Source organism: Parasteatoda tepidariorum, chromosome 5 (genome assembly GCF_043381705.1).
Source record: "Parasteatoda tepidariorum isolate YZ-2023 chromosome 5, CAS_Ptep_4.0, whole genome shotgun sequence".
In the NCBI taxonomy this organism is placed as follows: domain Eukaryota; kingdom Metazoa; phylum Arthropoda; class Arachnida; order Araneae; family Theridiidae; genus Parasteatoda; species Parasteatoda tepidariorum.
This window is the reverse complement of record NC_092208.1, coordinates 44650307-44668902: the sequence shown is the minus strand read 5'-3', so window position 1 is coordinate 44668902 and position 18596 is coordinate 44650307. Positions and strand designations below refer to the sequence as shown.

General features: G+C 26.4%; 1 protein-coding gene across 7 annotated transcripts in view; it reads left to right on the top strand.

The window, feature by feature from the left end:
• LOC107453723 (two pore channel protein 1) overlaps positions 1 to 17971 on the top strand; it is a 34339-nt gene extending 16368 nt beyond the window's left edge. For 2 of the 7 annotated variants that reach the window (XM_043048242.2, XM_043048244.2), the window contains exons 14-24: positions 487 to 543; positions 635 to 667; positions 1180 to 1248; positions 2082 to 2154; positions 2709 to 2813; positions 5592 to 5753; positions 8305 to 8402; positions 12348 to 12463; positions 13205 to 13289; positions 14096 to 14289; positions 17590 to 17971. In XM_043048242.2, coding sequence (XP_042904176.1) covers positions 487 to 543; positions 635 to 667; positions 1180 to 1248; positions 2082 to 2154; positions 2709 to 2813; positions 5592 to 5753; positions 8305 to 8402; positions 12348 to 12463; positions 13205 to 13289; positions 14096 to 14289; positions 17590 to 17727 — 1130 coding nt within the window. In that variant the 3' untranslated portion in view covers positions 17728 to 17971. Of the gene's footprint in view, positions 1 to 486; positions 544 to 634; positions 668 to 1179; positions 1249 to 2081; positions 2155 to 2708; positions 2814 to 5591; positions 5754 to 8304; positions 8403 to 12347; positions 12464 to 12507; positions 12723 to 13204; positions 13290 to 14095; positions 14290 to 17589 lie in introns of those variants that run through there. The other 5 variants (XM_043048243.2, XR_006225863.2, XM_043048247.2 and 2 more) reach the window with 5 other exon arrangements.
• Positions 17972 to 18596: the final 625 nt, after the last annotated feature.

The window sequence follows — 18596 nt, the reverse complement described above, 5'->3', positions numbered from 1 at the left end:
ACAATTTAGAAAATTTAAATAAATTATTATTATTTAACTACTAATAAGTAATTTTCTGGTAGATACAGTCTTTACTCTTTTGTAGATACTTTGTAACATTCACCCATTACAACAATCCTTCCTTTATAACAACCTATACATGAAGACCCATTTTCTATTCTATTGATGCAACGTTATTTAAATGCCTATTGTATTTTAATGTCATTATATTCATGCCTTTAACAATATTACAGTCCATACTCTTTAGTCACTGTAATGGAGTGCTTTAGTGCAAAACGCTTCATTACAGCAACCCTTTTATTAAAATGACCAATGAACAAAGTCTTGTTTGCTATTCCATGAATGAAATGTTATTTTAATGTGTGTTAGAACGTCCACACTCAAACTGTTCATTACAATATAGTGACTGAAATATAGTCAAATTTTGTCAAATCAAATTTTATATGTATTTAATCGTAGTGATTATATTTTTGCTCTTTAATGTAGATGCTGTCGTTGCTCTTAATGGACTATGGCAAATTGTGGAAGCCTCAGAATTGTTTGGTGATTATTATCATCATTATTTTAAGTATTATAATTAGACATTTATGTGTATGCAATGGTATAAGATCATAAAACATTCTTTTTATAATAGGTTCACAACAACCCAAGGAGGCTTACTATGAAGGTATTTTAAATTTGAATCTGTTTAATAAAATTTTCCCTTTAGGGGTTTTCATATAACACTGAAGACCCTCTGTTTTATTTGATGCTTTTACATAAAAGCATCCTGTTACAATATTTTTATGAGTATTTTTATCTCCAGGGAAATTATAATTTGAATTTTTTCTTTATGCAATATTCTAAAAGAGGTTGTATTTTTATACAGATTTAATCGTTAAAAAGCCCAAGTTTTAAATGAGTTAATGTATAGTGAAATTGAGTTAAAAATGAAATTTTCACCAGTATTATAGCGCATGAGTAATACTTTCTCTGCCTTACTGTTTTTATATCTTGTTCAATATATTTAATAAAAAATAAAAATTTATAAATTTGATGATTGATTTTTAAAAAGATTATAGTCATTTTAAAATTCTTTTACTTATTCAGTTATTTACATTTTAAACTGTGAATATTGTGTAAAAATTGTTTAATATTTTGATTTACTATTTTATACCCAAACAATATATTTTCTTTTAGAATGTGATGATGTAAGGTGTGACATTCGCCAAAATATTTATGGATGGGTATCTATTGGTTTTGTAACTTGTAAGTTTATATTAGGACACTTGCATTTCTCTGTTATTCTTTTCTTTTGAATTTTGTGTAATGATTACAAATTTCTTGAACAGATCTTTGTTATTTTTAAAATCTATGTTTTGAACTTTTAATTGCTCTTATTAAATAAAGTGAAAATCAGTTATGCAAATTTTAACAGGTTTTTAAGTTTCTTTCTTAAAACTTCAATAAATTTTTCTTTACTTTTCTAATTTTTAATGCAAAAAAATTTTTGCTATCTAAATCTGGTATTAAAAATTTTAAATGAAATTAAAATGCATACATTTTTATTATTTTTTGTTTTTGTTTGAGTTTATTGCTTTTTCAGATTTCCTAAATTATTTAAACATTTTTAATAAACTCTGTGAATATTGCAAATCTGGCTGATAGGAAATATTTACTACTGTTATATAATGCTGTTATAAAAGCAAGAAATTAATCTTGGTGTCAAAACTTACATAACAAAAAAATGCAACTGTTTTTACATTGTAGTTAAGTATTATTATAGGTACCAAGATAGCATCATAGCTGAGATGAATAATTAAGATGAAGCTATCAATCATCATCTATCTCTATCTATTATAATGCTTGTCTGTAGCATTTTGACTTTTGTATGTCTCTCATTTACATTTTTTTTTTGTACTCTTCACATTATTCTTTTGTTTACTTTCATTTATACTCCTTTATTATAGAGACTTCTTTTTTTTTTCACTACTTTAATTTATTAATATCTGTGACATATTTTTTTTAAAATTGAGTACTAACATTTTGTTTTGATATTTTTGAAGTAAATCTCATTTATAATAAACTTTTTTATATTTTAGTTTATACAGTAGAAGTATCAATAAAAATTATTGGCTTAGGAATCGCAGAATATCTAAGTTCGAAATGGAATAGGTAGGTCACAAATTTTCATTTGCTCAATATTTCAACGATGATAAAAATTAAAATACTGTTTAAAATCTTTTTTTAATAATTAAATGAAGAAATAACTTTTAATGTTTGAAATGGTTACATTAATCTACTAAGCTTATTAAAAGTCACTTTGATTAGAAATGAAAATTAAAAAAAACTTTATTATTAACTTACCATTTTAAATAATTTTATCTTTTTAGCAATGTTATTTTTTATGTTTATTTGTTTAAAAAATTTTCTTTTTAAATATGATTTCTTGAATTGCTGATTTTACTTTGATTTTCTGCTTAATCACCTTTGTTTTATTTTTATTTCTCATTTCGTATTCAATTTATTTATTTATTTTTTCTTTTAGTGCATTTTTTCTCTTCAAGTTTTCTTCATTTATCAACTATTTCCTAGTGTTTCTTTTTTATTTGTCTTATGATTTTGTCACTATTTATAATATTAGTTAGAGCTTCCATTTAACTCATTACTTAACATAATTTCTGTAGTATTCATATATATTTCAATAAACATTCTTCTTATTTTAACAGGTTTGACTTAGGAGTTACTGTTCTAGCATTATGTGGCCTAATAGCTGAACAATTCCGTTGCCCTTTCTCTTATGTTACAATTCTTCGATCACTTAGGCTGTTGAGGTGAGGCCACTGACCTATACATTCTTAGCATGTAAACTTGTTTGTTCACGAAATATTTTATTTCTTTATCCAAATACAGTTGAGTTTTTGTTTGAAGGCGTTTTACTGAATCACAGTCTTTATATAGAGATATGTTGTAGTCTCAACTCCTTCATAGCAGTAGAATCTCTATTTAAAAAGAAATGCGTAAAAAAATTTTTTTGAACGTTTTATTTTCAACGAGGTGTGAGAGGAAATAAATTTGGTCGTAATGGGATTGAGAAAAATGGGGAAGATGTTTTGTAAAAAAAAAAAACATTTTTAAACTAGTGAAGATATTCTTACAACTAATTTGAGATGTTGATAAAATTTTCAAAGATTTAAAAGAAAAAGACAAAAAACAAAAGAATGTTGAAAATGGAGTATAACAAATGAATCACTGTCTTCTTATGCAGATACAGCTATTACTAGTGACATTTTAAGATCATATATAATCTCATCCAACATGGAAGATAGCTCCTTTTATAAACTCGAAAAACTGGCAAGAAAGTTATTAAAACAAGACCAAAATTGAAGCAATCAATATTTTTTAATTTTTTTTAATATTGTTTAATTCTTATAAATATTGGATTTTGTTATTCAATTTTAACCTTGTAATTTAAGCAATGAAAATAAAATTATGAAAAAACGCTTTTTTAAGCATATTTATTTATTGCAAAATAAATTGACCTTCTTAAGCCAGTAAAAGGTGTGAGGGAAAAATTTTCCCAATCATTCCCCCCTCAATTCTGTTTAACCGTTTGAGTTCGCCGAAGCGCTATCGCGTTTTGTTTGTTATGTGCCAAAAATGCGGAGAAGCACGATAGCTCTTCTCTTGTTTTGTACCGAAAATGCGGAGACGCTACTGTTAGTTAGTATAATTTTCGTTATTAACATAACAATTAGTGTTAATAAGCATAATAATTAGTGTTAATTATAACCATTTCTATTGTCCTCCAAAAAAATTACTACGCATTTCATTCCGCCCTATTAGCATATATATAAGAAAACTCTTCAGCACTCAAACGATTAAGAATGCACTCTACTCTTAAGAATGATGTTTCACAGTCCGTTCAAAGTTGTTAAGCAGAGAGCCAACATGTTTTATGCTTACATTATTATTAATAGTGTATATAAATCTAATAAATATTACTTTTTGTTTAAATAAGATTATGAATGCATTTTATTGATAAAATGAATGAAAAATGAAACTAGGTTTAACCAGTTAAAGTGGAGATTACCATTCTTTGTCAGTTGAAGCCCAAATGATTTGCAACACTTCTGCCTTAACCTGGCTTAAACTAAGTTTAATTAATCCTAGTCACCTAAAGGCATAAATTCTGTTACAAATGTTAATAAAGCAATATATTTTCTGTTAGTACATTGAAATTTTGAGTGCCTTGTCAGTCATCATGCCTGACACTGAACTTTCTGTTTAGGCGTATCTGTTGTCAGTGACTGACAGTGTAAAATATGATGTGAAACTAAAAATTTACATTTATTGAAATAATTTCTGAAAAATCATTTAAAATTTACTTAATATTTATTTATTACATATCATACTTTAATGTATTTCAATTTATTAGCAGTGCACTTTCTATTGCTGTTCCACAATATGAGTATTTATAAACTGTGCACATAGTCTAATAGTATAACATATCTACTATCTTGTATACTTGTTATTTTAAGTTATTGGTTCTGGACAATTATAAGTATTGTAGATATTGACTTTGAATCTTTACTAAGCAGAATTTGTTTGACCCAGTTGTAGTCGGTTATATGATGCCACAATTGGTATTACATATTTATTTTCTAACCTTTTAAAATATATTTCATTACTTAAGCTTATTTTTATTAATAGAATTATATTTAAAATAAATCGAAGGCTTAATCTTTTAAAACGAACATAAAATATTTATTCCTCTCGTATGGATCAATGTAACGGATGCTTTTTATTTCATTACTAGGCAGACTTATTAATTCACTGCTGCTCCTAATTAAAAACAAAAATCTATTTATAACTTTTTATGCTAAATTTCTAACCGCTAAATGTTTCAGTTGCATGGTTGTAATAATTCTCATAAATTAGTTGGCGACTCGTGTCATTCTTTTATTAATATTGATATGCTGGTTGGCTTTGTTTTGGCTATGTTATATTTTGATAATTCGCCAATTTTGGATCTCCTACCCATGCTTCTGTGTCCGTTGGGAGCAAATTACATGGACTTTTTAATTTGGTCTTGGTTAGGTAGGTCATGAGGGATTTGTCTCCCATGGCCTGTCCTTATTAATATTACTATGCAAAATTTATTTAACTTTGAACATTATCATGGATAATACAAAAATTTTGTATCTCGAGCTCTGCAAATATTAAATAAAAGCTTCTTATATCAATCTTCTTATATCAATCATGATCTGGTTTTCATTTTTAAGTGTTATTTTCATCATCCCCTGATTTCAGCATTAATCTTTAATTGATCAAGTATTTTATAAACTTCCAACCTACACCGAAATTTCCATCTCAACATAAATGGGACCAGAAATATACATCTCCATAAGCCGGTTAAAACCGGAAACATTAAAAGTTAAAAAATTCTTTGGGCTTCAACCCGCTAAGATCAATAAACCTAAGTTTATTTTTTCTTTTCTACTTTTGATTTTTTTTTATAAATCTGCATATCTTGAAAATCACATTCAACAAAAGTTGTCTGGAAACTATCCTTGGGACAGTTGCAAAAAGAAATAAAAATCTAATTTCAGGTTATTCAAGCTGAAAAAAAGATATCGTGATGTTTTGGGAACACTATTTATCATTTTACCTCGATTTTTAAGTGTTGCATTAGTGTTGGTTATTTTGTATTATTTCTTTGGAATTATTGGAATGGAAATAATGTCTGGCTACGATCTTGTTAACTGTTGCAAGTAAGTAAACTCTATTCCCAACATTTTAACTAGATGTAACTTTTTCAATGTACAGTTTTGTCCATTTCACCAATTAAATTTATTTTGGCTTAGAAATGATGTTTAATTTTTGAATTATCAGTGAAAAAAAAATCAATTATTGTTACCACCAAACCTAAAAATTAATATTATTAAGAAAGAAAAACTGTAAGAAAATTAAATTTTTAATCTGTATAGAGCAGCTATTTTAACTGAAAATTCAAATGGTCTAAGAAATAAAGTTCTTTATCTTTTCATAAAGTTTGCGAAACATATTTTATACTATTTACAGAATTAAATTATGAAACTGCACTTTTCTTTCTTTTATGATTTTTCTCATCTTCACTTACATTAAGTTTTTAATAGTTAAAATTTTCAAAAATTAGGTCAAAAAGAGAAAGTTGAAAAGGTGTTGCAAAATGCTAAAATGTCTCCAGATATAACTTATTTGTATACCATTTTGGATATTTGGATATGTTTCATTTGTACTGTAAATAGATTTTAAATTTTAGTTACTACATCTTTACGTATTTATTAATTTGCAACGTAGGCTAATTTATGTATGTGAAATTTGAAATAAAAATTAATAATTGTATTATTAAAAGAAAATAAATTAAATTAAATTCTAAGACAATACAAATGCAATGTAACTAGTTTTTTAGGGGACATGACGCATGCTGCATTAACTTTAAAAATAAGTATAGTTGAAATTCACAGTAATTTGAAAATCTTAGCCATGATTTATATTCTTTTTCAACGGATATGGTTATAGTAGCTACATAAAACTCCGTATATAAAATTTTTACTCTACTTTATCTTAAACGACTTTGTCGATTTATACAGATACTGCCCTGCCCCAACTCGTTCAATCTGATTTTCTAGTTCTCATTGAAATTTTTTGATAAAATATTTTAGCAAAATGCTAAATTGTATGCATTTTAGCATTTTAGAAAGTCTTTAAATTTTCGTAAAAAGACTTCCATTGTAGAAACCTTGCAGTCAGTTTGTCGTGTTTGATAGTACAAAAAATAAGTTTTACACTTAAAATAAGAGGGTCATCCCGAAAGTAAGCTTTTTTTAAACCTAAGAGAAAGAAACGAAGCAATGAAATAAACCCCAAGAAACAAAACATGATTATCTGAAAAGATGCTTTAATATATTTAAAGACAATAACCAACAAATTGTGACACTTGTCTGACATGTGCTAACAGAAATTTCTGTATATTTGTGGAGAAGTGGTGATTAGAAAGGAATTTTTGCGTATGCAAATACAAGAAGAAAATGCTGGCAGTGAGATAGAAACTTTGTTAAACATCCAGTGACACGTCTGCAGCTTTCAGCAACTTTAATTTATTGTAGAACATGAAAAATCTTCTGCCTGAGCAGTACTTTCCCACAGACATCTGTGACATTTACTGTCTGACATATCTGTGGTTTACAATTATGACAGTTCTTATGTTGAGAAAGTAGCTTTTGAAATCTTTCCAGGTAATTATGTTTTGTTTCCTTTTATGGGCTGCGGGAAACTTGCTTTCAGGATTTCCCTATTGTTTCATATAAAAAAAAGTCATTGATAAATGTTTCCACACATTAAATATTAAAATACTCTTACGTATGCATCAGTAATTTGAACTCCATTTTTTACTATAGTTTAATAAGTATGTAAGTTATTTTACTTTAATAATTCTTTGTTTTGTTTTCATGTTATAATTTTTTGGTTGTTGAGTATTTTTAATTTTCATTTTTTAAAGCCCATAAAGGTGCTTTTTTTTATTGGGCGTTTATAAAAAGTGCTTTATTTTCTTTGATTGAAACATTTTAAATTTTCAAGACATTCAAATGGAACTTTTTTCATTAGTTACCAACTACCACTCTCTACAAAATTATGGGAAATTAATTTAAAAAATTTTCTGCTCATACGCAGTTTGAAAATATAAATTTATATGTTTAGATGTTGTGCAATTTGTTATGAATTTTTAAAGTCAAGCTGGAAAATAATATTTTTTAAATGAAAAATTAAAAATTTTGTTTCATTTTATGCAATATTTCTGCAGTTATGGTAAGAAAACATAAGGCAAAAAAATTAAATGTTATAAAAATGTTCGTATTTCTATAAATATTTAAGCTAGGCTTACAAAATTTTGTGCAACTATTGCACTGTTATCAAACCTCGTATAACTGTAAACTTTATAGATAAGTATGAAAAATTTTGTGACCTAAGCACCTTTAAACGTTTTAAAATAACTCTTAGTGTTTTTGAGAAATTAAAAAAAAAATTTCTAACTTAGTGCCTCATCAATTATGGTAGGGTAGTGTAAATATGAAAAACCTTGAACTTTAAGAAAAAAGTGTATAAGTGTGCATACCTTATTTAATTTCTATATAAAAAAGAATTCTTAAAAATATTGTTCAGTGCTTAAAAAGGGCCTATTTTTTGTAAAAAAATTTGAATGTGCACCATGTAGTCCATTTTCTGTAAACATCTGCTTTCCAAAGACTAAGTATTTTTGATTTAAAATTTCTTTCTATTTAGAAACACAACTGTTGAACAGTATTATCGATATGACAATGACAGTTCTTTAGATGGATATTATTACCTAAATAACTTCAACAATTTTCTATTTAGTCAAGGTGAGAATTTCTCCTAATGTTTACAGTGTACTGTTTAAAGAATTTTACAACTTCATTTAATGTTATTGAACTTATTATAGTCCAGGATTATTTTATTTTACTACTTAGTAGAAAGCATTAAAATTTTTTTAATTCATCCAAATTCCGTACTTCTGTAAAATAGTACTTCTGTAATACTCAAAATTTCTGATCATATATTTAAATATTATTTTACTCTCATAACATTAATCATTTTTGAGTAAAAAAAAGAGTTATTAAAAAGTAATTTATTTTGATGTAACATGATAAAAATGTCCGATTTGTTTGAACATTTGATCTCATGATTTTGATTTAAAATGTAAAATTTAGGTGCTGCCTAATGTTGATGTTTTGAATGTAAGTATCCACCAAACTGACCTGTTGGAGCTAATTTTAAGTTACATTACAAATAAACAATTGGATTTTTTGTATAAGATTATATTAAAACACAGAGTTTTCCCTATGAATAAAAAAGGGCAGGGTGCTTACTCTCTGAAAAGGGGAATTTGAGTTTTGAAAGAGCACTCACTTAATGTAAATATTTATCAAGATGTGTAATATTAAGTGAGTTTTATGCTCAACAATTTTTAAATTATCCTCTCATACCATTTTATGAGTCTATTTCAAATGATAATTCTCTTTCATTATCAAAAGAAAAGAAAAGGTGGTTTATAAAAGTAATTAAAGACATGCTAAAAGGTAATGTCTGTGCAAATTTTTCTTCTTCAAAAAATTAAACTAGCAATAAATGATTTATTGATAAACAACTTGAAAGCTTTTTTCTGTAATTTAAATTGAATTGTGAGAAAATAAACATTTAAAGATGCATTTTTTTTTAAAAAAAAAAAAGAGAGAGTCATTAATTTAAAAAAATAGTTTTGAAATCACTTAAAAATTTTATTAATATTCCCCGCCCCCGAAAAATGAAAAATTTATGAAAATTTAACCAGTTGAGAATAATCTTAACAAAGCAATTATTTGTTATAGTAATCAGAATTAAACCTATAAGCACAGATAATTTTGCCACTGTGTAATTATAATTTAAAAAAGATGAATAAATTTTTTTAATCTGGAATCTGAGTAAAAAGGCAGTGTTTTTAAGAGATGTCGGCTTACTTTTTCAAAAAAGGCAAAGAGGGTGCATTTATTGGGATTAAAGGGCAAGCAGGACGGGCCACCCTTAAAAAAAAACGCTTAAGGAGAACATTGAAAGCAAATGGTTTATACAGAAAATTATACAGTGAAAAAAGAATTTAGAGGGAAAAATTGGATCTCGCAGGTTTTAAGCAAATTAACCTATTATCTATTAAGAAAGTTTTTACATAAATGAAGAAAATGTATTTTAAGTTACTGTAAAGCTTAGTATATAAAGTTATGTATTGTAAAAAAAAATTTTAAGGCCCAATGCTTCCATGATATGGAGAAAATATCAGCACAAAAAAGGTATTTTATTATGTTCTGAAAAAATATATTGACTAACTTCCTTGGTGTTGTTAAAGTAGGAGTATTAGATACATTAAGGAAGTTTATTGTTGTAAGAGTCTGTTTTATAACAATAATATTGAAATATGGAAAATCTTGTTGAGAATTTATTGTGTTTATCTTGTTAATGTTGAAAATTGATTTGATAATATTTTTTCTTTTCTGCAGAGCTAATTTAAAGGATATGGCCTTTATAACTGCAATGAAAAGTTTTTTTAAAAAGTAGCTGCAGCTTGCTTGTGATTTTGACTTCTTCTGCTTACGGTTTTAAAATGAACACTTTTCTGTAATAGAATAATAACTTAATATAATAAAAACTTAATCTTTTTTACCTCATCACTTACCTTTCATTAAGTTATTGTATACATGTCTCAGTAGCTCTCAAAAGTGATTATTCTTCCTGGGTATACATTGAGAAGTCTGAGATAGGTATTTCCTACAGAAACTGTATGTAATTCTATATAATTTTAGGTTTTATAGTTTTATGTGTTTTGTCTGGCATTCTTAAAACTTATAAATAGAAAAAAAAGTTTTAAAGTAGTATTTCTGTTAGTGTTTTTCCATTTGATTTTAAAGCATTTTATGCTAATGTACAGTGCGCCAAAAAAAAACTGACCTCCCTGAATAACTTTTGCCCTAATAATCGAATCTTCACTTTCTATGACTTATTCTTAAAGATTCGAGGGGGTGACCTCAAATTTACTTATTAATTAGTGCAGACGGTATTTAAGTTATTATATCATATGCGAAAACGTACTTTCTCTCATAAACATACCTTTTCCCGACGGTTTCAGATTTTGGCTCCTAAAATATAAAGGGTAGACGCAATCTGAGATATATGATCCTAATAGTTTAGTCAGGATAGCGATCCAAAGTTAGGATCCCCTAAGAGTAATTTTATTTTTTGCGTATTTTGTCATATCTCGAAAAAATGTTGCACACAATTATAAAATTCGTTTATCCAAAGATAATTGCAAAAAATAAGTTTTTGTAAATATTTATTATTTTTATATTTTATTTAATAGTCGAAAAAATTTAGGAATTGTAAGGTATAAAATTTTTTACATAATTTTAATGTATCTAATTTTACATGGCGTAATACAAAATCAATTGAATAGCTCCTAAGAAATCTAGTTTTAAAAATACGACTTTTTTAAAATTTGATTTCTCAGGAACTTTTCAAGCAATTTCGTATTTTGCATGTAAAATTAGATACTTTAAAATTATGTAAAACATTATATATCTTACAATTCAGTTTTTTTTTACTATTATTAAGTGAAGTTGTAAAAAATAATAAATATTTACTAAAATTTATTTTTTGCATGGAATTATCTTTAGACAAACGAATTACATACTTGTGTGCAAAAATGTTTCAATTTGCTTAATAAGTTTGTGAGATACGGCTAAATATGCAAAAAATGAAAGTAACATAAGGGGTCAAAACTTTGGACCACTCTCCTGACTAAACTATTAGGACCATATTTCCCAGATTGCAGCGACCTCCGATATATTGGGGGGCAGAAATCTGAATTCATCAGAAAAAGGGTATATATTTATTCAGAGAAAGTACGTTTTTGTGTCTGATCTCATTACTTAAGATATCGTCTACACTGAATAATTAGCATATCTGAAGTCACTCCCTTGAACCATTAATATTGAGTCCTAGAATGTGAAGATCTGATCATTAGGATCAAAAGTTATTCAGGGTGGTATGTTTTTTTTTTCTTTTCTGTGTACTGTACAAAATACCTGATGTCTCAAAAATAACAGATGAACTGAAAAATCAGTTTAACAAAAATGGAATGAGATAGAAATGTACTATTTGCTGTGTTCTGCTTAGTAGGTAACAAGATAATTTTCTCACAAAGTTTAAAAATAAGTTATTATAATAATAATAATTTAGGAAAACTATAAAATTCTGCAACAGCATTGCATAGTCTAAGGGTAAGGCTAACTGATGCCGGTGCAAATATTTCTGTTGGAATAGTCTTGAATACTGTTGAAACTATGTTAAACAATTTTTCGAATCATCATCACCATCGATTGTTGTACTCTATCGCTATTATTAAATCTAGTGAGAATTTACCAACTGGTTTACTAAGCAAAATGCCTTTAACTGTACAATTTTATCTTCTATTGCTTTCTTTTTTTTAAATTTCTCATATTTTTAAAAATGCTGCATAATTGGGTATGCAGTACAATTTGAGCATGTATGGATTAAATATAAAATAATGAATTTATTTGAATTTTTAAATTTTCCTTTCTTGGTGGGCACTTTACATTTATTTTTAAACTTGAAAAATTAAACTTTTTCTGCATTACATTAACATTCAGGGAAAACAGTCTTAAATGATTTTTATTGATATTGAGTACTAGTTTTAGGGCACGTTGGTGTTGTATAAAGTAATGTTTGTATATCCTTAACATACATTTTTAATCTTCTAGTTACTTTATTTGAATTGATGGTCGTCAATAATTGGTTCATTATAATGGAGGGTTATGCCCTTGTCGTCTCTCAATGGACAAGGCTATATTTCATGTCTTTCTATGTTGTGACGATGGTAAATATTTTCTTTTATCCTTATATATTTTTTGACTTTTCTAGTTACTTTATTTGAATTGATGGACGTCAATGATTGTTTCGCGATAATGGAGGGTTATGCCCTTGTTGTATCTCAATGGACAAGGCTATATTTCATGTTTTTCTATTTAGTAACAATGGTAAATATTTAAACATTTTTTTTATCAACTCATCATCTGTGTCAAATCAACTCCTCCATGATTTCAACAACCCTGCTGTGTGTTTTCGTCATTTTCCTAGTGAGTCAAATTTTGTACTGCTTGTTTTCATCACTTCATTCACACATCGATGTATTTTTAATTCCTAGAACACACTCATCGGCTGTTTTTCACGCCACAACATTTTCTTTCATCATTTTAAACTTTTTTCAGTATAGTCGAGTGAGTTCTATAAAAATTCTTGAAATATCTATGAAATTTCATGAATACAAGTATATCTATAATAAATATATGAATTCTATAAAATACCGAAGCACTATTCTTCAAAAAAAAAGAGATTTAGTTAAGTTCAGGATCTTAATGCTATGTTTTCAACGAGTTTTTTTAAAATCAAGATTCAAATTTAGTTTTAAAATTATTTGACATTTTTTGTATTCCATAAAATCATTGTATCAAATATAGTTTTTAAATATATATTATTTTGGTGACAAAATTTTCAAAAGTGTCAATGATTTTTATTTTTAAATACTATTGTTAGAAATGTTGTTTATAACCCTATTTAGGTTGTAATCAACATTGTCGTAGCTTTTGTATTGGAATCTTTTCTGTTCAGGATACAATATAAACGTGCGACAGGTGACATGGACAGTAAGTTTTCTAACTTTTCTTTAATTGTTTTTGAACAAAAAGCATCTTAAAAGATTCTATTTTAAAATTTTTTTTAAATTTAAATTGCGACAATTTTTTCTAATAATATGGAATAAAAGTTATTTTTCTTTTTATTTATTAAAGAAGCCAAACTGTCAATTAATTATACCTGCCACAACTGTAAAATGCTGTAATTGTTTACTGTTCGATTAACTTTTAACTTAAGATCATAATTTTTCAGTTAATTTTTTTAGAAAGTTATTTTTTATTAATATCTTACTAATTAGTTTAATTGTTTTAACCATATTGAATTTTTTTCATTAATATTGCTGTCTATTTTTTAATGGCAACTTATTAAAAGTTGCTAATTTCTTATATCCATCAAAGGAATACATGTAATTTTCTAATAATTCAATAAATATTTTATTTCCAATGTCCCAAAAAAAAAGATTTTTGTATGAAATTGAAGTGTTTTTTTTTTTTTTATTAAAGTTTTCTTTCTTCTTTTTTTTTAATCTGCTATATTTTAGAACTCTTTAAACAAAAAAGCAAAATATAACTACTTTATTTTTAAATTTTATGTAGAACTTCTGTTTTAACTGTAATTTTTCTTTACTTTTTATTTTTATTTTATTGCATTTCACCCCATTGTCAGATTTTTTATTTCATTAAGAATAACTATTATCAAAAATAACTATTTTCTTACATTAAATATTTTATGTATATTAAAAATATCTATTTAACTATATTAATTTATATTATGATAAAAATGTAATTAATAATGATTAATTTGTTGAATTTCATAGAGGACACTTTAGTCAGAGTTGATATTGGGTTGAATGAACAGGAAATAGATTTTTGCAGGAGTAAAACATATTTATCTAAAGCACAAATGAAATCTTTTGCAAGGGATGAAATCTCTCCTAGAATTATATACCGTGGGACCAGAACTCGAACAAAATTTTCTTTTTCCTTGAAAATGCATGCTGAAGAAGTTAAAGTAAGTACCAGTTATTTTAAATTCCATTATAGTTCTCTTTCCCCCTTACTGACTTTTACAAATTGTTTCCAGAAATTTATTTTTCTCAAAATTAATAATTAACCCCTACTGATTTAATGTGCCCCAGACACCATTTAATACACAAGAACTCTTCAGTTGGCTAGATTTGAACGTTATAATCTATTTTTGAATTATTTAATAACTTTACCAGAAATGTAAAGTGCAATGCCTTAAGTTCTTCCAGCAAATTCTTGTTACGGTTTGAAAACTTGTCCAAACACTCCTGTTGTAGACATTTCTACCATTCATGAAGAACAGAGCTATATAAATCAATCTACAAGCTTCTGACAAAAGTATTTTAAATAAAAAAAAAATTTCATTTTATGGTAGTTGATTTTTTTTAATACTACTTAATTTTAAATATAGGTAATGGCTCATAGCGACAAGATTGTGATAACAACAAATTCACATGCTAGTTTTTACCGTAGTAAAAACTTCGTTGTTGAACTTTCCTGTAAATAACATTTAGGTGAAATGCAACATTTACATTGATACTAAGAAAACATATACAACAACTAATAAATTTTTGTGCAAAGGTGGAAATTTTTTTACACTTTTTCAGCTTATAACTGTATAGTTAAAAGGCGAAAAGTACATCAGAAATCATAATAAAGTACCAAAGATAACCGGAACATCAAATTGCGATTTTATAAAAAATAATTTATATAGATTAATTGATTTTAATAAGGAAATTATTTTTAAAGAAAGTTTATAATCGATCCAAAAGGATTAAAAAATTAAATTAACTGAAGAGAATGAAAGAAAAAGCTTTTCTATCACAGATACTAAAGATTGTTTTTGCAAAATGTAGATAAAATTATGCTGATTGTTGTTTGAATAAAAAAAAATTTTTTAAGTAATGAATAAATATATTAAATCGACAAATTCAATTTTGTAGGAACACACACCCATAAAATTGGCAAAATCCTTTTAATTTTATAAAATTTCACAATAAACTCATTTACGAAAATTTTATTATATTTCCAGTTAAAACTGCTTAAAGCGTGTGTTAAGCTGTGAAGGTATAGGACTGCACTTAGCTATTGGTATCTTTAAACTACATTTGCACCAGAAAATATGTTTCTTACTTTTTGGCTCAATAAGTTGATTCCCAACCTATCAGGCTAGAGTTATTTTATCGTAAGGTTAATAGTGAAGGTTTTCATATCCATGTAACAAAACTGATAAAGTTTCTCACAAATTTGCCAATTGGGTTCACAATTACAAGAATAAGAAGTTTAACAGTAAGAATAGAATCCTATATGAATCATCTACACCAGCAGTTCCCATTTTTTTCAGCTATGGAACACTGAAAGATCAAACTTCTTTTGTTGGAACTCTGACTGTTAAAAAAGAGAATTAGCTGGTGTGAATATTCTAACCAAAAAATAACAAAAAACCTACAAATTAATTTTGAAACATTTAATGTGAAGAATGAAATTTTTTCATTGTTTAAATAAGTCTTAAAATTAGGATTTATGTTAAGTGTTGAATTTGAAAGCCTGCAGTAACTTTTAGTCTATTAGTTTTTGGTATATGCGTAAATCAAATGAAGTAAATCAGCTGAATTATGGTTTTTGAAAAATAACTTATAAAATGTGAGAGTGTTACAATAGAAAAATTAGTAGTTCTTGAATTAAGTTATTTTATTTAGCATTTTTTTATTTTTATTATTATTAAGCTTATTAATACAATAAGCTTTAAAGTCGATGAGAAATGCTGATACCATTTATAAAAGCAAAACCTTTTATTAATTCATTTAATATAATGTTACTTGGATCAAAAATATAAATATATGTTTAAAATTTTTATTTTTATTGACATTTTACTTAAATGATTTCAGAATAATAACTAAATTGATAAATAAACAATTAATAATCGGTCAAATACAAACCTATTACAGATTTCAAAAATCATTACTAGTTAAAAAAAAAAACTGAATCACAGAACTCTTGTGACCTTTCCATGGAACCAAAAGGTCCAGTGGAACACTTTTTGGGAACCCAGGGTTCCCACGGTCCTTAAAAATCCTTAAAAACTGCTTAATTTTTATTTTGGAAAATAAGGGCCCTTAAAAGTACTTAATTTTATTACAAGGTTTTTAAAAGTCCTTAATTTTTTAGCATCACTAAGGATAAGCAGAATGTTACATAAAAATTTAAATCTACTCAACTAAAAGATCCTTAGATTTTAATAATCGTTTTATTCAGTTAACATTGCAACTTAATATACTGTTTTTTAATTTTTGTTCAATTTTTGGTTGCTTTAAAATTAGTTCATGTTATTCACCAGAATGTTTAGTAACATTATGTAAAGTTAATTCTTAACAACATGTTTGGCTGGATATAATTTTGTTTAAGTTTATCATGAAAGTAATTGTGACACGTTTGCTGCTCTAGTAGCGAAATAAAAAAACTTCCTGTAATCATTTTTTCAATGTTTTTGCCAATTTTCTTTATTTACTTCTTTTTTTAATATACATGAAAAAAATTGCAAATCTTAATTTCTGCACTTAATTTTACAATTCAATTTCAATGAAATCATTAAAAATGGTGTACAGATTAGTTTCATATGTTAACTTTTACAATCTGAATGACGTTAACTTTTAACAATCTGAAATTTTTTTTCAAAAAACCCTACCCGGGTTTGCAAAAATTGCCTGGTAATTCTTTGCCGAGCCTTGTTAATTAATACAATTATAACACTGCTTACATTATAATAAAATTGTTTATAATTTTTTTAAAATTTATTGATGTTCTTAGAAAGGCACTGTCACTGGTGGCATAAGTCGTTAATTTTTCAAAAAAGTGCTTAATTTTTTCAAAAAAAAGTCCTTAAAAGTGCTTAATTTTTGCTTTGTTAAAAGAGTGGGAACCCTGGAACCGCTGCTCTATATAACGTTGGTAATAAAATAAAACTTCCACCCATCAATGGAAAAATATAACTATTGTTAGTAAAAAGATAACTTAGCCACTGGTCCTATCACTCTGCTTTATATGAATAAAGGGATAAAATTATAAGAAAAAAAAGCAATATTCTTTTTTTTTGGTTTTTTGTATTGATACCAGAAATTTATGGTAATAAAAGACTTCTTGTAATTTGCCATACTCGTTAAACCCAGCCTTTACTGTTTCTGTTTAAACTTTGTATTTTAATGAAGCTTGCTAATTTGTTCAATTTACAGCTCAATTAAAATTTTTCCCTGCCTCTCACTTGTGTAAATAGTTTGATTTCTTTTAGGAATGGTTAAAACAAGCCGATACTGAAGAACGGACACAGCGAGAGTTACTACTTTCCAGATTACAAGTAGAACACCTTACTGACAGTAGGAGAGTTACATTGGAGGAAGAATATCATATCCGTACTTTAACTATCTAATTATTCCCGTGCGTCCTTTATTGTTAAATTATTATTTTAATTTAGCTGCTGCTTATATTTATTTTGAAATTGTAAATTTATTTCTTTTGTAAATAGAGAATGGTTTTAACTATGAGATGTATTATAAAGTATGAGTATGTGATCTGTTTTGTTTATGAATGTTTTAAATTATCTAAGAATTTGCATGCCTGTAATCTCTGATGATCATTAAACTGTTCTGCTTAAATAAAAAAAATGAGATGTAGACTACTTTCATTTGTAAAAAAAATTCTGCAGTTGTTTTTGATACTATTAAAACAGTATCAGTGACACTGAACTACCACCATGTGTATGATATCGATAATTTTTTTAAATTTTTTATTGCGCAGTTCCGTATTGAAAATAATATTACATTATTTTGGACGTAATGTAAACATTGTGTGATTTTAGGAAAGTCTAAAAACTTGCTTAAATCATTTTGTGTCTTCCATGTTCTTGAATTAAAATTAAATTTTATGCTGTAAATTTGTTCATTATTAATGTTTACAGCTTTTATTTGTTTTTTGTATGTTTATGATATAACCAGAATTCAATTGTAAATAGTTTGAAAATATAATATTCCTTCATTCCAGCACTAGATGCTTTTTCCATTAAAGTGCCTTAATAACTCCTGCTGTATTTAAAAACTATAGAGAATAAATATCCTCTAAGAAACTGAATAATAATAGGCTGAATCTCTACAGTTTCTACTTTTTTGTGCAAAATACTTCATACAGCCATGAGTTATTTTTCAGTGTTTTATGATAATTTTCTGATTTATAGTATATTTTGAGAAGAAAAAGAGCTAGTTTCTTAAATGTTTTGACTTTATATTAAAAAAACTATTAGTA